The 26,729-nt window shown below is 44.6% G+C and overlaps 1 protein-coding gene across 1 annotated transcript in view; it reads left to right on the plus strand.

Annotated features, from left to right (window-relative positions):
- Nucleotides 1-12,874, plus strand: part of vwa8 (von Willebrand factor A domain containing 8) — a gene marked incomplete at its 5' end in the record, with an annotated part of 53,344 nt that extends 40,470 nt beyond the window's left edge. The window contains 8 exons of the mRNA XM_079230844.1: nt 732-840; nt 1,446-1,602; nt 4,939-5,047; nt 8,039-8,164; nt 8,622-8,780; nt 9,943-10,041; nt 10,161-10,399; nt 11,272-12,874. Coding sequence (XP_079086970.1) covers nt 732-840; nt 1,446-1,602; nt 4,939-5,047; nt 8,039-8,164; nt 8,622-8,780; nt 9,943-10,041; nt 10,161-10,399; nt 11,272-11,380 — 1,107 coding nt within the window. The 3' untranslated portion in view covers nt 11,381-12,874. The remainder of the gene's footprint in view (nt 1-731; nt 841-1,445; nt 1,603-4,938; nt 5,048-8,038; nt 8,165-8,621; nt 8,781-9,942; nt 10,042-10,160; nt 10,400-11,271) is intronic.
- Nucleotides 12,875-26,729: the final 13,855 nt, after the last annotated feature.

The raw sequence follows: 26,729 nt of genomic DNA on the forward strand, positions 1-26,729 counted from the left end.
GAGAAGAAAGAGAGAGAAGGGAGAGGAGGGAGAGAAAAGAGAGAGAGGAGGGAGAGAGAAGAGAGAGAGGAGGGAGTCCTCCTCAGCTGGACTGCTGCTCCTGCTAGATAAGTGTCCGTTAAACCGCTCCGTCTGTGAGGCACCAAGAAAAAAACAACCCAAAAACAGCAAAGATGCAACACACACCACACACACACACACACACACACACACACACACACACACACACACACACACACACACACACACACAACCGTCAACAACAAAACCTCATCCCCCACAGATACCATTGAAATTCCTGCAGAATGTAAGAATGCAGTTGAACTGCAGGGGATGCACTCCGTCTCCCACTGAAGCTCCATTCCTCCCTCCCTCCCTCCCTCCCTCCCTCCCTCCCTCCCTCCCTCCCTCCCTCCCTCCCCGGTGCGTGCCAGACTCCGGCCGCCCGTCTCTTTGTTTTTCCCAGAGAGTGTTTATAACAATGTTATGAACACGTCTCCGTTTGGAGTGTTCCTCGTTAACTGGTTATCTTATCAGAGGATTACATCTCCAAACTGTGGTTGTGGGACCTGTTGCTCCTCCTGATGAAGTGGCACGACACCACTAGTGATGCTGCATTTGTTTTTGGTATTTCGTGTGTTGGGGCTGAACCGACCCTTTAAGTCGTATGAGCTCGGTTGTGGCATTAAACATTAAAACTGACCCCCTTGGCGCCTCTCGATCCTCATCAGATTACCATCCAGAAGGACAGCAACCTGGACGTCACCGCCCCAAAACACGGCAAGATCGACGCCAACAACGCTCCTCACGTCGGGGGAAACCAGTGGGCGGGAGGCACAGGTAACCCGAGTCGGCAACATGCAGAAATTCCATCTGTCCGCCCACGAATGCTGATTGAAATCCTCGATGACATGTACACAGACATCGGTATGATTGATGACTGATATCAGGGTTCTTACGCTTCATGGAACATTTTTCCAAATTTTTTAAATGGTTATTTCCAGGCCTGGAAAAGTCCTAAATCCCAAAAGTGTAGTAAAAGTCATGTAAATGTGTTATATTCATGTGTTCATGACGTTCATTTACGCTGAGTTTGAAATTATAAATATGCTTTTAAATGAAAGACGCTCAAAATATAAGCAGGCATATATACAGGCATCTATATACATGTTTATTCTTTTAATCAAACTATTGTCTCATTCATTTGTGTCATTTAAGGTTCACTGTGTGCTTTGTATTCTCATTGTTAGTTTAAATACTACATTTACTCACTTTTTACTGTTTACACCCAGATTTCACTAACTGTTTGGTCATGGAAATTTGGTTTAAAGTCATGGAAAAGTCATGGAAATGTGATTTTGAACTAGTCAATGTCATTTGTTGCATAAAGTGCGTCCAGCGGCTGTGATTGGTTCATCCTTCATGAAGGACGTCTTCCATTGCAGGGGGCAGGGACACGGCGGGTCTGGGGGGCAAAGGCGGCCCCTACCGGCTGGATGCCGGACACACGGTCCACCAGGTGTCCCAGGCCGAGAAAGACGCAGTTCCGGAAGAGGTCCGCAGGGCCGCCCGCGAAATGGGGGAAAAAGCCTTCAAAGAAAGGTAGGTCGCTTTTAAACGCAGACGACACAGTGAGCCCGTGGGGAAGAAAGAAAGGAAAGAAAGGAAAGTCGGCTCCACAGGTGGGAAGCTAACACATGTTCTAAAACTACTTAGTACTGAAGTGTGTGTAATGTGTGTGTAATGTGTGTGTGTGAGTGAGGGTTTCCTGGTCACTCAGTCATCCCAGGTATGGTGCTCCATCCTGGGCAAACAACCAAAGGCTGCGGTGCCCCGATTGGATGGATGAGCGCAATGGTAGATCCCACAGGGCATAGTGTGTGTGTGTGTGTGTGTGTGTGTGTGTGTGTGTGTGTGTGTGTGTACACTCGCACACATTTACTTCAGAGCCGAGGGTTAAGAGGGCACCCCTTTCACCAGCTCCACCATGAAGGCTGTCTCTGTTCTCCTTTGCTTCAAACAGTTTCGTTCTCTTTACTTTCTTTCCTCCCCCCTTTCCTCCCCCCTTTCCTCCCCCCTTTCCTGCATGGCCTTTCTCATACACTGGCTGCTTTCACGCCAAGAGGACAACCGCTCTGACTCTCTCCTCTCTCTCTCTTTTCTGTGTTCTTCCCTTGGTCTTCACCCATTTCACTTGCTTTTCTAAACTTCTTCTTTGACTCCCTTCCCTTCCCTCCCTCCCTCCCTCCCTCCCTCCCTCCCTCCCTCCCTTCTGCCTGTCTATCGTTGTCCCACTAAGCCCAGGAACAAATCCTGTAGCTACATGCTGATACCCGGCTTCCAAGTAGATGTCACCGTACTTGACTGCTCTTGAACGCAGCAGGTGAAACAACCTCCAGAGGCGGCGGCTTGAGGTTGTTTTTCTTTTCTCGTATCACAGGTCAACTCCGTCAGGCTTTTTCCATACGTTCTCATCCACTGGTGTGTGTGTGTGTGTGTGTGTGTGTGTGTGTGTGTGTGTGTGTGTGTGTGTGTGTGTGTGTTCACTCCTCTGTTTGCTTAGCTTAAGGTTGAGCATCAATCAAACTATGATCCCTCTGTAAACTCTTGAGCGCACACACACACACACACACACACACACACACACACACACACACACACACACACACACACACACACACAAGCAAAAACAGGCTTAGGTATGCCTTAAACATGAAACACCCACAAGAGCATGTACACACATATACTCATACTTCTCTGAACATTTCAAAATGACATCTTAGCTATATATATATATATATATTTATACCTCATTTTGAAATGTTCAGAGAAGTGTGAGTATATGTGTGTACATACATATATGTACACATACATATATTTATATATATATATAGCTACCAAGGCGTTGCAGAAACTTATGATTAATACAATACAAAGCAAATAAATGAGAATAAGTCGAGTCTCCTTCAGCCTCCTAAATGTAAAAGGGACACACCCGCAAAAAAATACTGAAAGCATTGCTCAAGAATTTGTGAGCGTTGGATAAGCTGTTATTGTTTTGGTGTGAACTATATTTATGACAGAAAGCATTGCGCAAGGCGGCCACAATGGGCAGGAAGCTTTACACTTGTGGGTTTACAGGTCGCGATGGACAAAAGGAAAGCCACGGCTTAAACAAAGCCATTCTTCTTCAGGTATTTCTGCTTTTTCACTCAATGCATCGCTATTTGCAGATTTAAATCGGATCAACAGAATATTTGAAGAGGAAAAACCTCGCCGTGCGCGGACGGCTTCTGTTGCCGTGGTTTGTTTAGTCGGCACAAGTCCATGTCTCTCCGTCTGCTGTGTGGGAAAAGAGCAGAACTCTTTCTGGGTGTTTGTCGTTCTGCCGGTGAAGTCGAGGTTTCAGGAATTTGAAGGAAATAGCCGCGGCCACTGGCCAGAGTGTCTGCTCACCACGTACGCTCTCACACACACACACACACACACACACACACACACCTAGGAATGTGTGGAGGAAGTCCCTCCGCTGTGCCGTTCTGTGGGCTGACACGATGTGGTGTGAATGCAGAGGAACAGACTGTGTGTGCCGCTCAAAAATAAGTATAAGTGTGAGTGTGATCCGGGACGCTGTGTGCCAGGAGAGGGAACAGCAGCACAGGGGGACGGAAGGAACAAATAATCACAGATCAATCAACTCACACGCCTCTAATCTAAGATCCAAAATGAATAAATACATAAAAAAGATGATTGAGGGGGATTACTTTGGTTTAAGGCTATACATATATATATATATATTTGTGTACTACGATCCTGCATAGTTTACCTTTTAAAGTGTCATTCACTTCTTCTACAATACAGAGTCTAACTTATTATCACTCTTTTCCCTCTTGTTGTCTCACTGATACATTCTTCTTCTTCTTCTTCTTCTTCTTCTTCTTCTTCTTCTTCTTCTTCTTCTTCTTCATCGGGTTTCACACTTTGAACTTTTAACATATTTTAGTTTTTAATGGTTTGCGCCTTTTATGTGAAAATGGGTTTTCCTCATTTATTTCCCTTCATTTAGGATGTTTGAAACGACATTCCTGGTCTTGATGATGATGATGATGATGATGATGATGATGATGATGATGTTTTGTTACAGACATTATGTCGCCGGATGTCCTCTGAGGGAGTTTGTAGTCTATGTGATTGCATGGCTGATGCCAGCGCAGTCTACACAATACATGTATCTCTATCTCTCACACACACACACACACACACACACACACACACACACACACACACACACACACACACACACACAGGTTTGTTGCAAGCCGTGACACATAAAGCCGAAGCCTCGCCACCACCCTTTCAACCCCTCCCTGTGTTTTGAAGTCACTGCTCTGTATCTCTGTGGATGTCACGGTCTGGTTGGCACTAAAAGTTTCAAACACCTGGCGGAGACCCTCCCCCCCCCCACACACACACACACACACACACACACCTCTCTCTGATCAGTTCAAACATGGTGAGGGCAGGAGGACCCTTACCACACCCGAGGAGGATTCTGTGTCAGCCATACTTAAGTACCTGCACAGTGGGATTATGCTGATAAACTTGGCCCACCTGTCTTGTCATGTCCACAGGTGTGTTTTAGTGAACACACACACACACACACACACACACACACAAAAGGAGCCCCATTTTTAACAGCACTGACCCCGGTGTCAGGGTGTCCACAGGTGTCTCAGTCTATTCTCATTCTGTCTTTCTCCATCTGACCTTTTGTGGTAATAAAAAAAAAAAATAATAACTTTTGAAGCTGAAAGTCAGACGCAAAGATTATGAATCCAGCGTTCCGTGTGCTGGAATATATCGGAGAGAGTTTGTCTGAAAGCTCTCAAATGAAGTCGCCCGTCTCTCCCTCCGTGTGTCTCTGTGCCCTCATCTCAGGCTGAAGGAGATCGATATGAGCGAGTACGACGCTGCCACGTACGAGCGCTTCTCCACCGCCGTCAGGAGGCAGGTCCAGTCTCTGCGCATCATCCTGGACAGCTTACAGGTGAGCTTCTATATAAACATGATTAGTGGTATTAATCAATAATCAAATGAAATATCTCAATTAAAGTCTTCTCAGAAGTGTCTTATTCTCATTGTGTTATACAACAGATGGACTAACTGAGTCTCAGTTACTTATTATATTGCAATTTCTGTTACCTCTGATCTTTCCCTCTGCAGCTTTGTGGTTGTCAGTTGGTCCAAAAAGAAAATTAATAGGAAATTCTTTCAACTTTGGGTGGAACGCAACATCATTTATGATCCAAATGTACTCAGTTGTGGACGTTTAATAGGAAATTCTTTCAACTTTGGGTGGAACGCAACATCATTTATGATCCAAATGTACTCAGTTGTGGACGTTTCTTTGTAAATGTATCCTGAGGTTTGGTGTTTTTGGAAACCTAAATACCTTTTTTGGGATTTTCAGTGAACGTTCTTTGGTTCAAAACAGAACTTTGACGTGGCGGGTCTGCCTGTTCAGGTCAGTTTAGTTGAACAATGAGCGAAGCCGAACTGTGCATTCAGATGAAACACATTTTGACTCTTCAATCAGGCAGCACTGCATGCAGGCCAGCTGACTCTGGCCGCTCAGAAAACAAAGGTCGTGTGGGGTCGTACAAGTTGTTGGGTGACAATCGGTTGACCTCATGTAACCCCTGGGGCAGGAAGGAGGGGCCGCTGTCCCGCCGGAGCATCCTGATTGGTCGGAAAAGAAATGAAAAAGCTGGAGCGTAGGGAGTGGCGGTTAAAAATCCAGGATGTGATGTTGTCTCCATTTCATTATTTTGGGTTTGATTTTCCTCCCTTTGTTTGAGCTTCTTAGGGAAAATAATGTGTGTTGATGCCTCGCTGCGTGTGTGTGTGTGTGTGTGAGTGTGTGTGTGTGACGAGAGGAAAATCACGCAGCATGCAAGAATGATTACAGACCACCGCCACTAAGCCTCGCTCTATTATTCTCCTGTCCAGGTGTGAAGCTCTCTTTGTATATGTTGTGGTGGGTGTTTGTTCGTGTGTGTGTGTGTGTGTGTGTGTGTGTGTGTTTGTGTTTTCCATCCAGGTGTTTGCGGCCATGCCAGCACGGGCTTTGAACGTTTGAGGAGGTTACACCGTTCTCAGCAGGCGTGTTATTTGTGTCATACCTGAAGAGTGATTTAAGGAGTCTCTCACACACACACACACACACACACACACATATATATACATAACCAGAGCTGGCGAGCTTTCAATAAACGTATTGTTTCAGAAGGGAAACCCCTTCTCTGTTTATCGCTCAACAAAGAGCTGGCTCCCCGGCATAAATTCATCAAACGTATCAGAGTAGGAGATCAGTCAAAATGTTGCGCCCTAAATGAGTCCGATCTTCAGCAGAGGTTGTCGTAGCATGTCGGGAGTCATGCGGAGCGAGGAGAGATATTTTTGGTGCGAATAATGGCAGCGAGCCGATGACGACATGGTCAAAAATAGAACCGCTCTTCGTGACCGACCTTGTGCAGATGATGCAACCGCTCCCCGAGCAAAGAGAGCAAAGACTCAGCAGCCCGACCACTCTGACGGGAATAATGTGCATTTTCATGATGGGAAAACCCTAAACTTCCATGTGAACCATTGTGTATACATGCATCGTTTAATCCATGTTAACCGCTTGTTAGTCTACAATACAAATTAATGTCATTATGAGAGTTAAGCTATTTATCAAATATGTCTGTATTTTTTGCATGTAACCTGTTTAACTTATTTGCCTATTTAGTTGTTTTTTTTGCTTGTACACATAATGCCTACTCACGAGCGCGTTACACTTTTTTTCTGCATTTAAAAAGGTTTTTATTAATACTTCAAACAGTATTTTCTATTAAAGTGCGATACACCGTCCTTATTTCTACTCTCTACTAGGGGTACTGCAAGTTCAGGTAAATGTCAAGTCGTGTCTTTAGTCCTCGTTAAACTTTATTCTGAAATACATATATAAATAAATAAACTGCAGCCCAATCTATGTGTGTGTGTCCAGGACGCATGTCTCCTTAGGGAGCCACTGAGAGGCTGAACACCTACAGTGTTGTTGCAAAAGTTCTTTCTTATCAGATGTTAAGTCATGAGACCCCTGCTGAGTGTGACATGACGGCCTGTGTGTGTGTGTGTGTGTGTGTGTGTGGGAGGAGCGGGTCGGGTTCCTGCTTTTGTTCGCCTCCTGTTCCTGAAAGCAGCGCTCCTTCCTCAGGGAGAAAGTGATGCTGCGTTTCCTCTTCTCCCTCCTCCCATGTGACCGCTGCCCCCAGGCCGACTCGCTGAAGAACAGCTATGACACTGTATTAATATATATAATTCTTTAAAGATACTACTGCTATATGAACTGAATATACTGTGCACTGCCACGTATGGAGTCAGTGATAACAAATGTTTTTTTGTGATTTATATGTAAATTACTCTATGAATTATTTGTTTAAAAAAAAAAAATCATTGTTACATTTATTTAAAAATCAGAAATATAGTGGATGATTTTTAGATTTTTTTTCCTGATTGTATTGTTCATATACAGTATATATTCTTCTTCTTTTTTCTTTACTGTTGCGTACATAATAGCCACATGTTTTCTCTCATGCAGCTTTGTCGTTCTTGTTTTTGCCTGCTTATTAACTTATATTTCTGTGTACGACTGACGTCAGAATAACCCATAACGCTGATTCTGACTCTGAAGAAACGGGGGCGGAGCTTCAGCGTGGGTGGGAGGACAGGTGATGGGTGGGAGGACAGGTGATGGTGGTGAGGTTTATAAATGTATGAGCTGCTTTCCTCTACTCGTACTGTCTGTAAATCTTTCTGGTCGTCTATAATGCGACAGCCTGGATTACAACTGTCTGGGTTTAATCTTTTCCCCTCGTTTCACAATCTGCTCCACCTCATTGACCCCAGACAGACTTTGAAATGTGTTTATTTATTTGGTTGATTAGTTCATAATGTGTGTGTGTGTGTGTGTGTGTGTGTGTGTGTGTGTTTTCAGGCTAAAGGAAGAGAGCGGCAGTGGTTGAAGAACCAGGCTCTGGGAGAACTGGACGACGCTAAAATCATTGATGGACTGACCGGAGAGAAGGCGATATACAAACGCAGGGCAGAGCTGGACCCAGAGGTGTGTGTGTGTATGTGTGTGTGTGTCGTTACAGATATTTAAACACACTCCCAGACTAACACACTTCATTGTGAACTTTATCTGTCATGCGATACATTCCAGTAGTTCGTGTGAGATTATTATTAAACCCTGAGCTTCACACACAGTTTCTAGTCATTTCACATGTATGGTTGAGTACACACACACACACACACACATACACGGCACAGAGATAGTTCCCACACTAACCATACAAACACACACTAACCATAATATGCATCCCATGTTTTTCCAACATTGTATATTTTTGGTCCGGCGTGTCGGTCTAAAATGAGGTAATTGCCACCGGCTTTTAAATCTTGTCCTTGTGTCGAACGTTATTTTAAGCGAGCTCCACCAAAATCCCCCCTCCCCCCCAAAAACACTCATTAGTCGCGGCCGATTCCCTCTGAGAGCGTTTCTCCGTGTGTGTTCCCAGCTGGGCAGCCCTCAGCAGAAGCCCAAGCGCCTCCGGGTGCTGGTGGACGTGTCGGGCAGCATGTACCGCTTCAACGGCGTGGACGGCCGGCTGGAGCGCTCCATGGAGGCCGTGTGCATGGTCATGGAGGCGCTGGAGAGCTACGAGCACAAGTTCAAGGTGAGAGTCGCTCTGGACAAACGCACCTGATGTTACTGAGAGGTCACGAACTTATTAAGGTCGTAGTGATGAGAGAGAAGAGGGAGGGGTACGACTGTGTGTACAGAGACAGACTTCTTGGCCCCTAAGTGACACTCAACCCAAGCTTATGCTGATCACATATCAATGTGTGTCTCTCTCACACACACACACACACACACACACACACACCATGCTGCTGATCACATGTCATGTAAGTGCTTCCTCTGCGTAACACCTCTTACATAAAAATGCATCTGATAACTCATAAGACCCGTGCTGTGTGTGTGTGTGTGTGTGTATGTGCAAAAATAAAACACAAATTTGTACATATGAATGTTGTGGAAAAATCCCTCTGAACTTTAATTTTCGTGATTTTATTCTATGCATATTTTGAATTGAATTTGCGGATTTTGTATTAAAAGAAAATGGGTGTGCATCTCACTACTGCGTTTTATTTCTTCAACTGCACTGCAACTTTTGTTTTTTATTTTGCTTTTTCAACTTTAATTTTTTATTTTGCTTTTTGACTGTTTTAATGTTTTCTTAACTGTTTAAAATCTGCATTATGTTTTGATGCTTTTAATGGTTTTATGTGAAGCACTTTGAATCGCCTTGTTGAAATGTGCTCTACAAATAAACTTGCCTTGCCTTACAAAAAAAAACTAACTGTAGAAACTGAAGAATATTATAGTGCAAAATAGATTTGACATTTAAAAAAACCCACCCCCGGGCTTCTTACCCGGCAACAGCGTTGAGAACAGATGAGACACACGGGCGCATACCTCTGCCCGCCGCGGTCATAACTGCCCGTATTAGAAACGGCCCATACACATAATACCTGAGTCCTGGAATAGCTGACAGGAGCCCGCGGGTCCAGGCTGACCCGGGTTTATGTTCTCCGCTCGTGACGTGTGGTCCCTGGGAGGCCGGTGCACATTGGACGGGGTGAACATACTGCGGCTGGGAGCGCGGATCGTCTTCCGTAGGTTTCCGGTGTGACATTTCGGCGCCGACACACCTGAGTCTTTACACCTCGGTCCGCACAGACGGATACGAGGGGTTGTCACGGCGGCTCCTGGGCGATGCACGCGACTTTCTTTGTGTCCGTCGCTCTCTTCATTCGACTGTTTTGTCTCCGCAGTACGACATCGTGGGCCACTCGGGCGACGGCTACGACATCGAGCTGGTCAGAGCCGACAAAGCGCCCAAGAATAACAAACAGAGGCTCAAAGTCATGAAGGTACGCCTTCATAATCAGGCCGCACACCTGTTGTTCCCACACACACACGAAACAGACTAAAAAAAGACACTTTACATGGTAAAAACTCTCTCTCCTCCTCCTCCTCCCTCGCCCTGCAGAACATGCATGCCCACTCCCAGTTCTGCATGAGCGGCGACTACACTCTGGAGGGCACCGACGCCAGCATCAAGGCGCTGGCGCGGGAGGAGGCCGACGAGCACTTCGTGGTGGTGCTCAGCGACGCCAACCTGGAGCGCTACGGCATCCGGCCCGAGCGCTTCGCCCAAGTCCTGACCTCTGACCCGCAGGTCAACGCCTTTGCCATCTTCATCGGATCCCTCGGAGATCAGGCCGAAAGGTGAGGAGGCGGGAGGGGGGGGGGGGGGGGGGGGGGGGGGGGGGCAGGAAGTTAGTGGAAAGATAAGATGAGGGGGAGGAAAAGGTGGAAGGGCGAGGAGAGGAAGTGATGAAAGAGGACCAGGGACAAGGAGATGGAGTTCATGCAAATAGCTCAACATGGCGGGTATTTAAACAGTAGCCGTGATGACGATTTTTAAGGATCCTGCTAAAGACCCTCCACTCAAAGTTCATCTCGAAGATAGATAGATAAATAGAGCCTCTGACCCTTTAAAACAGAGACAGGATTAATTTCTCTTTAACTCCTGATGCCAAGGTCGGATGGAAATTAGCTCTGAAAGACGCTTCAAACTATATTCAGTTTATGAGGTTCAAGTGCGACTGTGAGGACAGGAATGAGATGATATATATCCACTTGTCACGCAGAGGTATTTAGTGACAGGGAGGCTATAGAGTTACGTAATAACTATGGTTGACAGTGTACATCCCTGTTGCTGGGTGTGTGTGTGTGTGTGTGTGTGTGTGTGTGTCCTCGTGTAGAGGACAACCTACTGAATGAACAAGAGGAATGTGTAAGTGAGTGGGGGGGGATGAAAGAACAAAGAAAGAAAGAATGCCATCAGGTGTTTAAATATAAGAGCTTAAATGAGGCTGTGTTGTCTTGTTCCTACACTCCTCCATGTGAGTGACAGCCCTTTCATTCACACACACACACACACACACACACACACACACACACACACACACACACACGCAGTACTCTGTCTCGTACCGATGCACACAGCAGACAAACAAGTCTGTTTTTCTCTCTTTTTGGGAAACGGTTCTGTTGCCGAAGCTCAGTCCCAAACTTCTCTCTGTGTGTTTCCTCAGACTCCAAAAGACCCTTCCAGCAGGGCGATCCTTCGTTGCCATGGACACCAAGCAGATCCCCCAAATACTGCAGCAGATCTTCACATCTACGATGCTGTCCAATGCCTAAGACTGACACACAAACACACACACAGACACACACTCACTTCTTATCTCACGCATTCAAAACCTTAAGATTTTCGGAAGTTCGTCGGACTTTTGAGTGCCAGGTTGTGACCTCAACCCACTTTCTGGATCAGATGATCCCACTTGATTTCAGCTGTATCAGTCCTGAGGATTCTCCTCGTGTTTGTGTTATTTTAACAGAAGCCTTCAGTTGCGATGGCGTGACAGCGGCTCTGTCGTGTCCCTCTAGGACGAGGGGCGTGTGGTCTATAATGAGCCTGTGATCTTGTGTGTGTGTGTGTGTGTGTGTGTGTGTTCTCCAAAAAGAGACGCGCTGTCCTGGTAACAACAGGGACGTTACGAATGCCTGGAGTCTGTCTCACACCCCGCGTGGGGATCAAACGCGGGGTTGTTGTGTGTTTTTTTTTAGTTTCCGGCCAACCGCGCTGACGCACACGCCGCATTCGTCTCCGTCCTGTTTTGGGTGGCGAGCGACGTTTGCTCAGACAAGGGAGGGTCGTGAACTTGAAACGCCGCCCCGACTCCTTTTGGACTTCCTCCCCCATTTATCGTCCGTCACACAGAACACGGACACACACACACACACACACACACGCAGGAAGGAACCACCTGACTTCACTTGGATGTGACGAGCGACAGTAACTTTGCTCCAGAGGAATGCTGGGACTGTGACCGGGGAAGTTCCCCCCACCTGACTGCGCACGCTCTTTAAAAGGCAGCCACTGTTGCGCAACCCCTTGCTCTGTGCGCGCGTGTGTGTGTGTGTGTCCGTGTGTGTGTTCTCTCCTGCAGCATCTATGACAACATGCACAAGCCCCTCCCCTTCCTCGCTGCCGGACCTCGTCTCAGTCCTGCCGGGAATCCGAAATCCCCTTTCATCGCCAGACCTCCCACCTCCTCCTTCTCACACAAGCACCTTTACCCCTGCAAGGACAACATTAGCAGGCTCTGACCGTGTGTGTGTGTGTGTGTGTGTGTGTGTGTGTGTGTGTGTGTGTTGTGCTCGTTAAGGGATTAAGTGCACACAGGCCTGCGTTTGTGCTCGGTGACGACATGCTGTGCAGTCTAATTCGCCTTGCAGCCTCGTGCATCCAACACCGCATCGGTTTCGCCCCTGGTTGTGATAGTCGGGTGTTCGAGCCCCACTAGGCCGGACTCATGGGATCAATAGAACAGCCCATCTAACATCAGTCTCCATCGATCCCTCTCGGATGGAGGGATGTCCTCGTTTTTATTAACCCACTTCCCCTCTCCCTTTGGCCCCCTTTCTCTCTGATGATGATTATTAAAAACTGGACATGTAGTTTCTCTGTCGACATTTATGTCATGTATGAGACTTCATAATCGTATGTAAGCATCACAAGTGTGCAAATCAGTATATTAAAATCACATACATTTTATAGTCTTATTTAATTGTACATTGTTATATTATGTGTCAAAGTAATGTACAAAATTCTAATAAATCCTGATAACTGCCCGGTTGTCTGTGCTGATTAATCACCACTCTAACCTTTCAGGTGGGGACTTTTGTCCTCGAGCCGCTTCCTGTGTCGGGTTATGTAACTTTATTTTGGCTGTGTCGGTGCTGAAGAGTCTCCTTGACGGGGCGAGACATTTAAACGTGGTTTAAATCAACTTCCTCTGGATCATCTGAAAAATACACTGTTGCAAAACAGGACTGATTTAGCTTGGAAAATTTTGGAGATACATGGTCATTAAAGCTATAATTTTAGCTTAAATCATAACCCATGCTTATATCAGAGAAAAGATTAGGGGGTGTAATTATTGTATGATAAGACAAGCTAATGGAGTAACTGCATTGTGTGTTATTATGTGTTCTGAGAGACTTCAGCTTCACTCTCATGGTCACTTTTTGTAAGGATCCATCCACTCAGACAGACTCAGGGATGGAGGACTTTATTCCAGGGAAGGTACGTCTGACTCGTGGAAGTTAGAATCAATCAAACTGTATTTGTATAGCACCTTTCATGCAGGTCGGTGCAGGTCAAAGTGCTTCACAGATGGCTGACACGTTGGAATAAGATAACAAAACAACAGAAAAGACGAATTTTAGGCGAATGCACAGAAGACTATAACGTGATACAAATACAATTGAAATAAAAGCTATCATAACCAGTAATGGTAGTAAAACAGTGTGAAATAAAAACTAGATTAATAAAAATAAATAAAAAAAGTGTTACATTAAATAACATAAATATACATTTTTCTTCAATTTAAATACAATAAAATAAGTAATTCCAATAATGTTGAAAATATATATGAAAATAAAAAATACACCCACACATCCATACACTGTTCTTAATCAAAGGCCGGGATGAATAGGTAGGTTTTAAGTTTACGTTTAAAGAATTCCTCAAAACCTTCAACCGCTCTCATGTTGAATCTCATCAAATGGCAGTCAAGTCAGACGACCAGCTCAAAGCATTTACATGAAGATTAATCCGATTATTACTCAGCTGCGTCGTTATATGACTCCCCTACACTCCTACACGTCTGGCCTATGGAAAGAGTTCATGTGCAGCGGTAAGTACATAGACTGTCTGTTCCACTTTCCTTCCCTGCTTCCTGTACCACGCTGCTGTATTGACACACTGTTTATCACCATGGATTTGCAATGACAAAGTGACTCTTTAGTCTTTAACGCTCACACACACACATAATGCACACCTGGTCTGCCTATTCCAAAAAAGCCCCGTATGATTACAGCGGAGAGATAAGACGTCTAGACTACATGCATTCGTCAGTGTTGCTGTTTGCTTATTGTTTGCCCTCAGATACCGTATGAGTCAGTCACAGTTTCTGCAATTGTGGGGGGAAAAAAATCTGCAGAAACTGGTGATTCATAACGTGCAAAACTATTGTTGGGTTACTTTCAGCCAATGTCATCACATTTGAGTCCGGACCCTGTGTTACAAGTGTGTCTCTGGTTGACCCCTGCACAGACCCCAGAGGGACACCTCGGGGAGACAGTGGCCGGTCGATGGGATTGATTGCTGATCTCGGGGCGACCCAGCGGGACGGAGCAGACGGGGCCGACTCCACCGTGTGTGTGTGTGTGTCTGAACAGTAGAAACGCATGAAAACAGGAGCGTGTGCTCATTTGGCTGCAGGGTTGATTGACGCCGGCTCGTATGTTCTAAGTGTGATCACAGCGCAGGAATGTTGCATGTAGGAGCATGATGTCACGTAATGATGTGGTCAGTAGACCTCAGCCTGAAAACATACAGCAAGATGCATCGCAGACGTGGAGGAAAGCATCACCCCCAACACTGTTGTGTCTGTGGGTGAGCACTAACCACACACACACACACACACACACATGCAAACACACACACACACACAATTCCCCTGTGCTGGTTTAGACAAACAGCTGGCGGCAGTTCCAAAGTTTTATGGCAGATTCATTAGGCAGGAATAACAGTCCAGAGTCAATACTGTCCACTAATCACTGTGTGTGTGTGTGTGTGTGTGTGTGTGTGTGTGGGGGGGGGGGGGGGGGGGGGGGGCTGACTGGTTTTTAATATCAGTCTGTGGAGTGAACGTGTGTGTGGTAAAAGAAAAGAGAAAGTGAGACACTGGTCTCATTGGGCTGAAAGAGATCCCTCTTGGGTCTGGCACACCTTGAACACACACACACACACACACACACACACACACACACACACACACACACACACACACACACTCTCTCTCAGCGAACGGCCACCTGACACCTGCCTTGTCAAGTCCAAATTGAGTTCACGTTGACTCCTGAGAGGAGCCTTATGAGCCGGGCTGCTGACGGACATGAGGTCGGAGACACGCAGCTGTACGGGCAGCCAGTCAGTGGGGAAGTGAGTGGTGATGAAAAACAAAGAGAGGATTACAAGACGATGCGTCAGCACATCGTTCACCGAGAATTGACGATGGAGTCCCAACAAGGGCTGCAAGCATCCCGATGTATTTTGTGTTTGTTTGACAAATGTCCAATTGGAGGAGTGCAACCCTATTGAAGCGGTGGGTTTCAAAAACCTCAATGAATTAGTGTCTTTGAGAGAGGAACCAAGACCCCTTCCTGGAGCACAGCCTGGGAGAGTGTCCCGCTGCCAACTGGGTGGTCGTCCAAGGAGGGGTTCCTGTTGTCCTGGCTCCAAAAACTGGGTCCTTGTGTGCATGAAATGTCACCTCTCGAGTGAGGAAGGAGAAGAAAGAAAATCAGCATTAGTGGAAGGTACCATTTTGATCTAGGAGTCTTTACTGTATGCAACTGGGGCACCCGATCTGAGTCTGAGTTGTGTCGTTGTTGTTTTTCTCCAGACTTTTGTGCTTGTCCATAATACATGTAGAAGTTCATCGTTGGCAAAAGCCTGAACGCGGTCACATTTCCCACCATGGCCTGGGAACACAAATATGTGACATGAGCATCGACCGAAACAAATGTGCAGAAAATCAGTCTGACAAGGCTTGGGAAAATGGTCACCGGTAATGCAACCGAAACACATTTTGTGGTTGACGCAGTTAAATCTTTACCACTAAGTGTTGAAGGTTAGCTTCTGCTGCTTGAGAAGTCTGCATGTGCTTCTCTCTGTCATTGCCAGACAGTTAAAGTTTCAACAGATTAACACATAGAGCCTCACTGGAAAAGTCATTCTGTCAGCTGAAACCATGTGCTCGGTTATTGAATAACTCAGGTAAGCTTAGCCTGGCTGAGGTGGAACATTTGTAATTATGAGAGCTTACCCAGATGGCTAACTCAGATCCAGTTAGCCGTGTGTTTGTGTGTGTCTGCATGGCATAATGAAAACAGAGACACAAGGATGGAAAACCTTCCCTTGGTATTGGCATCGTTGGTTTTCTCACCACTTTCTGATTATACTTGCCGCCACAGACTCCTTGTTTTAACTCTCCCCAAGTCTGTCTCCACAAAGTAACACTCACATTTATCCGTAAAGCCTAATAGTGTCCATCATCCGAATGAGACGTCAGAGACAGTGAATCTTCCATTACTAATACTTCCCATTCAGGCACTTTCTTACAGTCTTACGTCATGCAGAGGATGTGGTTTCAGAGCGGTCCTGTGGTCAGCACTGATATGATAATAATGTTGTCCTTGACTACCGGGAAACAATGCGTTGTGTGTGTGCGCCCGTGACTGTTACACAAGCTGTTTATTGTGCGAAGATGTGATATATATTGTGATCCTATTTGTGAGATTCAGTTTTATCCCCAAATCAAATTTCTTCGACATTTGAAACAAAAACCCAGTATCATTAATAAATGTGACTAAAAATATCTAATTTGTGTGTGTGTGTTATTTGTCTTAAGACAAAAATAATGATAATATTTTATAATCTTCCCTGAATGTTGAAACTGTGCTTGACACGCTGTGTTGGATATTGCATTAACTTGCATATTTGTTTAGACCCTTCATTCAGGAAAAAGAGAACACTTGGATGGGAAAGTCTATTTATTTCTCTCAATTCTGGTGAAATAAATGCATGTTTCATGAACCACAAATAAAGTGTATGACGGGTAGTGACTAATTCATTCTTTTAACAGATGCACTTTCCATTCCACGTACAAATAAACCGCACCGAGAGTCACAGTTTTCCACCTGCACTTCAATGCAACATTGCACACACATTCTTGCACACACATTCAACAATCTGTAAATAAAAGCAAAGATTCATGACTAAAGTTGTTAAATACGGACATATATTCCAGTTATTAGTAACTATTTAACATCTGCTCACAGTGGTTGTTTGTGTTGAGACTCCTTGATCTCCACACATTCCCTCCTTGCTTATTAAAAGTGTTTTTAGTTGACAGTTGTGTTGTTTGCTTTGGGTCAGACATGGTGCACACGTCGGTTCATAGTCACGTGACACTATGCTGCAAACCTGCTGACTGTGCACATACACATCTGTCCCCCGAGGCCCGTTGCCATGACTACGGGCTGTAACTGACAGCGGAAACCTTTTTTTCATTTTTTTCCGTTTGTCACTGGTGTTTGTCAGCAGTTCTGCTTGCTGGTGGTGATGCTGTTGGTGTGTTCAGCAGACAGATTTGTTTTGCAGATTTCTGTTCATGCCTCTCCTCCCTCTCTTCCCTCCCCTCTCTCTCCTCCCTCTCCTCCCTCCTCTCCCTCTCCTCCCCTCCCTCTCCTCCAGCTGCATGCCAGCGAATGTCAGAGATGATAATGTGATAATGCTGCTCGCTCCGACCAATAGAAACAAAGCTCTCCTTCAGCAATTACTGTCTTGACGAGTGAGGAAGAAAAGAACTGATGCAAACAGATTTTTTTTTTTATTTTTTTAATTGTCTCTCTTTTTACCCCGCGAGCACAGACCCAGGGTGGAGTTGTAGCCGCTGACCTCAGATCTGTAGCGTCCTGCAGACAGTGTCTAAGCCCAGAGCTTATCCGCCCCAACAACAGCCCTGAGGATGGGCAGCGGTAATGACCATAATGAGGACCAATGATTCAGCGAAACTCTGGCAGGTGGAGAGGGAGCTTGTGTGAGAGACGAAGGCCGAATGGTCCAGTTCTCCTCGAGTTACGATGAACCGTAAGCCTTTGTCCCGATGTATCGCTAAAAAAAGAACAACACAGAATTCATATTATACCTCTTCAAGACAACACAGGGGACAGATGTATGTATGTGTCTGTCCTGACCTTTACTCCACTGAGGCTCGGAGTCGGACCTGTTTTGGAATAAAGGGAACATGTTTTCTCTCCCCGCCTCCCTTTTAAGTTAACATCATCACCCAGATGATTGTCTCTGATGATTTCTTCTCATCTAATAATAGTCACTAATATTATTTTGCAGCCTTGAAATTGACATAACACAGGATATGGATTTCCGGTTTCACTCTGTTGAATACATGTTGGCGACCTGCACAAAGAGAGAGCAGAAAGAGCCCTAACGAGGGTTAATTAGCATCGCCGCGGTTAGCTTCGGTTATTCCTGTGTGTCTGGGGCTCGATGGGCCTAATTACCTCAGCAGTCAGGAAATGCCTCTCTGAATGAGCTTTCCTTCGCTGCCAGCTGACACAGCCGGAGCAAAACTTCTGTTTTGTTTGCTACCTCAAGGGAGCATTGCTTGTACGCTGCAGTGAGAGGAGTATGCCATGTGAGTGTAGCTGCCTGAATTAGCTCGTAGGTTTCGATTCATGACAAAAATCACACATTCACGTCTTTTATATCAGCAATGAAACGTGCCTGAAACTTGATTAGGCTACTTTAGCAAACAACTACATGCTTTTAGCGCATGTTAGCACATAGCCAGTGTTGGGGGTAACAAGTTACAAATTAACAGATTACAGTAACGATATTACTATTCTAGGTAACGAAGTAAAGTAACGCAATACACTAAAAATATTGGTAACTACACTACTTTACTAGACCTCAGAAACGCGCTTTCCTGCGTTACCCAAGCCATTTTTCCCAGTCCGAAAAGTTCTCTTTTAGTGGCGAGCGAGTCACACAACACTTCCTGCATGAATGATAGCAACAAGTTGCTAGCTAGCGCTGCTGCTGCTACTGCCCGCGACCCCTCTGCCCAAGTCGGGTGTCGAGCCTGGTCCCGCTACCTTCGGTGGTTTTCGGGGAGCTAGCGGAAGTTAACGGAGAGCTAGCAGAAGTTAGCGGGGAAGTGACGGAGCGCTAGCAGGAGCCCCAGCCGGCTACAACGGGGAGCTAACGGGGACTCTGACCGAAGGTAGTAGCGGCTCGTAACCCGACGTTTACGGTAGATTGTTCATGCAGGAAGTGTCGTGTGACTCGCGCGATTATTATTATTGGAAATTATATTAATTAATAATAATAAATTATTATTGAAAATTGAAAATAAAGTGATGAAAGGGCCTTGATGTTTGTCCATGTATCTTTGCAGTTAATTTGGACATTTGCTTAAAAAAATGGAAAGTAAAGTAACTAGTAGTGAAGTTACTTTTCAAATGCAGTAACTAGTAAAGTAATCGAGTTACAATTTTCAGAAGTAACTAGTAACGTGTAACTAGTTACTTTTTCTGACTAACTACCCCAACACTGCACATAGCATGCCCCACTGGCTAGCTCACGTCGTTGTTGCCGTACACTGTTAGCTCTGTTAGCGCATTTGGCGCAGGTTGTACTGAAAGTGCTGCTAGCGTCCTTGCAACGAGGTGACGGCTTAAGCGTTTAACACCAAAATATTACTATTGAGATATTAGAGAGGGGTAATCTCTTGTCACTGTCCTGAAGAGTCAATATTTTACTCGTGCAATGAGCTGCTGTCTTGTTTCAGGAAACTAACTATAACACCCACCACCATTCTTGGAACATGACAATTTGTTTTGGGAATTGGTGGAAATAATCTCACTGTACTGGCAGATTTCCTTTAAAGGAATTCCTCTGTGCCGTCTTTGCTTTGACTTGCGGCCGCTCCGCTCATTAAACTCCACGTAGTTCTCAGTTCATCATAAACACGTTCATCAGAGTTCAGAGAGGACGGGGAGCATGCAGTGTCTTGTTAAAGCCCCTTGTGGAACTTTCTCTGCCCGCTTTATTTGTGCTGAGGGAGGACAAGATGTCAGATAGAGATCTCAACTTTTACAACAGAGGTCATTAAATGTTTTTAATTTGACAGTAATTTATTATCCCTCAGCTGGCGAAAGGTGCATTTTGCGAAATCTGCTGCATTTAGGGAAAAATCCCAGTATGCGGTGAGTGATTTATAACTGACGAGGAGCGCGGGGGTCACACTCAAACAGAACAAACTAGATCTACCATTTAAACACATGCACTTTAAAAAAAAAAGCCAATGCACTCTAATTTATGGTCTCAGAAAAAGGACACTAAACACTCAATCTGGGCAAGAGTGGACAGAGCATGGGAAGAAAGCGCATCCTTTGTCAAAGAGAGGACGGTGTATTGGGCAGTATATGCAGGGTGGGGGTTCACTGATGCCCTGCAGGCGCTCCTGAAAATGAAACAGACTCCTTTTAGGTTCCCGCCGTCTGGGACAGAACAGAAACTTTGCCCCGAGGTGGCCGTTGCAGGAGTAACTCTTTAGGTAAACGCTGAAGTGTTGACACAAGTGCTTTGAAGAAACTGCTCCCCCAATACCTGTCTGTAAGAAGTATTACGTTATATCACCAAATGTTAAAATGGTATCTGTAAAGGGTTCTTTATCTGTGGTATCACCACAAAGAATGATCAGCGATATAATTTAATTTTATTCCTAAATTAATACTCTGTTCTTCTTTCTTTCATCCAGCTATTTTATTTTATTGTTATTTTTATCTTTATTTTTATTAGTATTATTATTGTATATATCTTATATATCTTTCATCCCTGTTGTTTTTATATCTTATCTTATTTTCTGTGTAAATGGCTGCTACTTGACACGAAATTTCCCCTTGGGGATTAATAAAGTATATATTCATTCATTCATGCTAATATATATTCACAGAATATAACATTTCGACTGGAATAATCTTGAGTCAGCGTATTATTGTTTGTTGTTCTTTCTTTTTTTAATGCAGAATGAGTCAGGAAATGAGGGCAAAATTCATGTTCTTGAATGGGTGTATTTTATTGAGCTTTCAAGGACTAAAGTTTAGTCAAGAGTGATTCACATTAACATTTACCTTAGCTTTATGTCAAAATCTTTCATGAGGATCTAAAATATGTAACCGCAGATTTTGTTTCTGAACATACGCTTGACTTGATTTCTATCTGCTTCTTCCAGTTGATACTCATTCCAACCTTGTAGATGGATGAGATTTCAGTCATACCTCTACATGTTAAAAGAACAATGGCTAAGGACATTTCTATTGTGTGTGTTTGCATGTGAGTTAACCCGTGAGGCCGAGGACTTCTACAATCTAGAAGAAAGTTCAAACCTTCATTCAGTTGAGTTAAGGTGAGGGTTTTTCCCCCTCAGGGTCCCGTTCCCATTGAAAGTCTGGTCACGTGTAAACTCAGCCTTAATGACAGGGTGCCGGTGCTGTGGCCCCCAGCTACACCCTGACCCACCTCTCTAACCTGGCCACGGGGCAGGCAGCGCAGACCCGCCCTCCTCCAAAATGAGGTCGTTTCAAGGCTGACAGGCAGGAGACAGAGAAAAGTATAAAAAGACAAGAGACGGGGACAAGTTTAGGGGACGAGGGTGGAGAAGAAGAGCTTAGCCGGGTGGAGGAGGGGAAGAGGATGAAAGAGAGGGAGGGATAGAGAGATAGCACAGGAGGATGGGAGGAGAAGTGAAAGCGGGAGGAGGGAATACATCTGTTGGGACTTAATTATTAACAATGGCCTTTGTCCGCTAAAATAATGTTTCCTCACCCGGATGTAATAGCAGATGTGGATTAATATTAAATGGTAATGCATTTGGATCAGTGGACACTTACACATATTTTATGTCCTTTTAATAATAGCTATTTTATCGCTGCTTAGGACCAATGATTTTCCAAAGCATGACTTAATGTCTGTGCAGCATCACAGTCAAAGGGTTTGAACATTATGATAAAAGTGACAGTAACTGCGGGGTATATCCATATTTAGCTTTTTTATTGTCCTCTTGGTTTCTTTCCTTTCCAATTAATCATGAATTCTATCATGCGTGTTCACGAATGATTCAATTTACAAAGAGGTGCTTAATAATACATGGAAGAAGTCGGCAAGCTGATTTGTACACAGGTTTTCAAACAAAGCATGGACATAAACAGTGTCTGGCTGTGTGCTGGGAAATAGGAAATCAATACAAACACTAATTGAATTCTGAGGGAAATGATGTGCAGAGTGCAGATAATGGTCTCAGACATAAAAAAAAACACGTGTTTGGAGTAGGGTTACTCGTATTTTACAAAACGCACCGCCGTTTGCCCTTTCTCTTTCTCTTTCCTCTCCTCATAATAAAGAAGAGTACGATGGTGAATTTTGCCATAAATATTAACAGCAACAAATTATTTTAATGAGGGCTGCATGACTGAGTTGTTTATCAGCACCGTGAGGGGCTCCGTGTGGTTTCGGTTGTCATTAAACAGAAATCCGTGGAGGACGGCTCGTCTTCCACTGCCTCTGCAGGATGTTACGACCTCTCACACTCTAGTGTCCTGGGCTCTATTGCCTGAGTGCTGGATACTGTATATTGATACTGAGAAATGTTCTGTTATTCCAGAAGGTCCCTGTCTCTGTTGTAAAAAAAAAAGTACATCTGCACACAGTAACAGGGGGAATCCATCTCACCCTCCTCTCTCTCTCTGTTTAATCCGCCTGTTGGCACCACTGGAACAGATAAGTGTGCACCACAGAGAGAGCTCTATTGAGTGAAGAGAGAGCTCATTGTGGCTGCACTGGGGGCCATTTAGGAATTGAGAGGGGACAAAGTGCATCACTGGATAACATTCTTTGAGAGAGACTGTCTCACGGAGTGTAAGACCGCTTTGACCTTATCGAGTGGGAAATGGTCAGCCATGTTGTTGTCGTTGTACGTTTCTGCAAACTACGGATACGTTGCATGTGGATGTTTTTGTGTTTAAGTCAGAGCAAGTTACGTAGTACGAGGAGCGAAACGAGGAGCAAGTGATGGAATATATTGAGCATAACAAGTGAGGAAGTCCATTAAAAGGTGGGTCAAATAAACACAGGACGTTCACCAAGGACACCGCTGTTCGTGTCCCGTGTGGTAAACAAAAGTTAACATTGAGTGCTGGTTCCTCAACTAGGTCTCAACAAAAGAGTAGGTCTTTGCCAAAGACAGGTAGATGTTGAAAACATAACAACAACACTTTGTGGTGAGGTTTAGAAAACAAAAGAACTTGGTGAAGCTCAGGAAAAGATGACGGTTTAGGTTTAAATAAGTGTGTTTGTTACATACGGAAGTTCAGTGCCTTACATACAAGTTAAGAAGGCAAGTAGAGCACATTTCAACAACAAGGCGATTCAAAGTGCTTCACATGAAACCTTTAAAAGCATCAAAACGTAATGCAGAGAAAACAGGATTTAAAACAGTTAAGAAAACATTAAAACAGTCAAAAAGCTAAATAAAAAATAAAAATTTAATAAAAGTTACAGTGCAGTTTTAAGAAATAAAACGCAGTAGTGAGATGCAGCAATTGAATCTGTATCAATTAAAGGCAACAGCAAGGAGCTGAATAACATCATGTAAGTTAACTGAAATACACCAGCATTTCATGTGGGACATGAACATCTGACTTCTGGGTGAAAGTCCTGTGTTTGTTCTTTTGCGTCCTTTCTTTACAGTTGGCTTTGCATTGACTTTGCTCGGCAAAACTCACACAGCAGCTCTAAACCCACGGCCCTGAAAGAGGCCTCCAGTGATCAAATATGAAAGAAGGGTGCCTAGGCATAGCCTGGAGCAGGGGTTTTCTAAGTCTGACACTGTGGATTGTTTTACATGATCCCATAGACACTCAACAATTGAGCCATGATAGCTTAATAACGCTGTTTGACATAACGTTAGACTACAAAAATAAATCTTAAAAAGGTCTGTCTCTGAACAATCTCCTTAACCAGACTATGACATGATGAGGTGAAGGAATGGAGAGGTGAATACGGGACATTAGGAGCAGTTAAGATGCGGAAAGACAGAAGGATGAATGGGAGGAAATGGAGAGAACAACAGATGGGAGCCAGACAGTCCAGTCTGACAATAAGAGGGAGGACCATGACAGCACAGAGCCATCTGGGATCATACACACACACACACACACACACACACACACACACACACACACACACACACACACACACACACACACACACAGAAAAAGGTCCGTAGAGGATTTTAGGCTCCAGACACATCACACTATCACATAGATAAAGTTATTTGTTGTTGCAAATCATGCACATTGACTTTTAGTGTGTTTTTTGTTTTTCTGCATGTTCCTTAATCCTTTACAAAGATTTTCTGCTAAGTTAACTTACAAATCATAAGTTCCATAAGTATCATAAGCTCTCAGTGACTCATCAGTTTGGGGCCCGTACGCTCTGACTCAGAGTCTGTCCGTGAACTGGTCTCGGCCACGTAGACGTCCTGCATGACTCACATGAGTCGAGGTGATCAGCTTTTGGTCCACCAAAGCCGATATAGTGGGTTTATACTGTACACGCCCAGGCTGCTCCTAATGCAAAATACATTCGTTAAATGTTTTTTTTCTTCGGTCAAACATTGGACTTTGTCTCTCTGTCTTTCCGTCTCTTACTCTCCTTCAGGTGTTTCTCACAACTGCTAAAATAAAGGAGTAACGCCAACATTTAACAACAAAATGGTGCTTTAGAGGACACCAGTGCCCCAATTTCTCCTCGCATAAACGCGCCCACTTTGACTTTGAGAGGAAGCGCAGGCTGAGTTAAGAGTGGCAGAGGGAGACAGCTATGTGTAAGCGTTGGCTGGGACTTCAGCCGACTCAAAGCCCGGTGACATCACCGCCTCTCTTCCCGACGCTTACGCTTTCCAACATCTCCCCATCTCGTGTCCCGTCTGTCGTGATCTGCTACAGCCGCGTGGAAAACCTGCAATGTTGCTCTACTTGAGTAATACAATACGACAACAAATAGCAAAATAAATGTAATGTGCATGTCTCACAGAGCGTTGCCTTCATTTGTGTTTGGGAAAACTTGAATGTGACACTGGGGGTTTTCCCCCCTCAGGTTAGAACTGTTAGCTCTGTTAGCTCTGCTAGCTCTGCGGCAGTTGTTAGCTCTGCTAGCTCTGCGGCAGTTGTTAGCTCTGTTAGCTCTGCGGCAGTTGTTTGCGCTGTTAGCTCTGTTAGCTCTGTGGCAGTTGTTTGCGCTGTTAGCTCTGTTAGCTCTGCGGCAGTTGTTAGCGCTGTTAGCTCTGTTAGCTCTGCGGCAGTTGTTTGCGCTGTTAGCTCTGTTAGCTCTGCGGCAGTTGTTAGCGCTTTTAGCACCGTGAGCTGTCGGCTCAACTTTCGTCATGTTGAGAACCGAGTGCAGGCAATAGATGCTCTGAATTTCCTATTGAGCACCTATAAGAACACCTCAATCAACCCTGCAATTAATTGCTGATTCACTCGACCACAACCGCCCAAATTTGACCGCTCAGTCCAATAATAAATGTACCCAGACCTAATTATGTTGTCGTAACACCCTGTGTTTAATGTTTTTTTCCAGTTTGGAAATTGTAATCCTTATTTTTCTTTCAGTGTACACATTCTACATGTTTTCTTAGTTACCAAATACAAGCCAAAAAGTCACGTGTCACGTTTTTCCCCTGCAGTAATGAGTCTTTAGGCAGACAATCTGGCACCTGCTACTGAGCTTTCTGTTCAGCAGCATGGACTTCCTCAGCAGTAAATTCACTGCTCTGTCTGCTCCAACACACGCACACATTGTTCAGACTTCCCAGTGGCCACAGTCACTGGACTGTGTGTGTGTGTGTGTGTGTGTGTGTGTGTGTGTGAGGCCTTTGCATACAAACGTGGAGATGAGACAAAATTGCATCATGCTAATAAATAATTTTAGACATACGTTGTATGACATTAACACAGACACACGTGTCTTTAATTAGCAGTGACATGCATTTACAATCTAGTTAATCTTCCATTGTTGTTTTTACATTTTAATATAGTATTATGGGTCATAGGTAATACAGCCGCTCCAGTGCAGAATCAGACACATAAGCAGTCGGGTCATAGATAAGTCAATCCGATAGTGATGATGGAGCCCATAATGGATGTGAGGTCAGGGAGAGGCAATACTAATCACGTCCATGACAGCTAAACCTGCCCGGCAACCCTCATTTGAGTGAGTCTTGACTCAAGTCATAAAGATGAAAGCGTGTCATTGTCAGGGAATGAGTGCAGAGGTCCTTGGTGCAAGTTGCTGTCTGTTCATATGAAGCATTCACTCAACATACTGTTTAAAACAACATTAGACCTGTAGTTCATTTCAATATGTTGTTTCCACTAAGGTGGGCACTACCTCTGTGGAAACAACATATTGAAATGATAAATGATAATGAAAATCAACTACTTATTTTTCTCCCAAACCCTTGAACATTTAGTACATGGCAAATTACTAGATTTATGTGCTTTTAATAATCTTTTTTAACCCTTTCTGTCAGGATTCCAACCACTTCACAGCACTGAAACAGCACACATACAGTAGATTCTGTAAATGTAGAAACTACAGTCATGTGCACACATCACAAGAGACCAACATCAATACATTAATGCTCACTCTCTGTCTGCGCTGCAGCGAGGACATCTGGACACCAGGGATGTGAAGACCTGGTGGAAAGCTGAACCTGACATTTGGGCTGCGTGTATTTCCGTCTCTTTGTGATGTGGACACACATCTGTGTCT

This window comes from Taurulus bubalis (genome assembly GCF_910589615.1).
Source record: "Taurulus bubalis genome assembly, chromosome: 15".
Lineage (NCBI taxonomy): Eukaryota > Metazoa > Chordata > Actinopteri > Perciformes > Cottidae > Taurulus > Taurulus bubalis.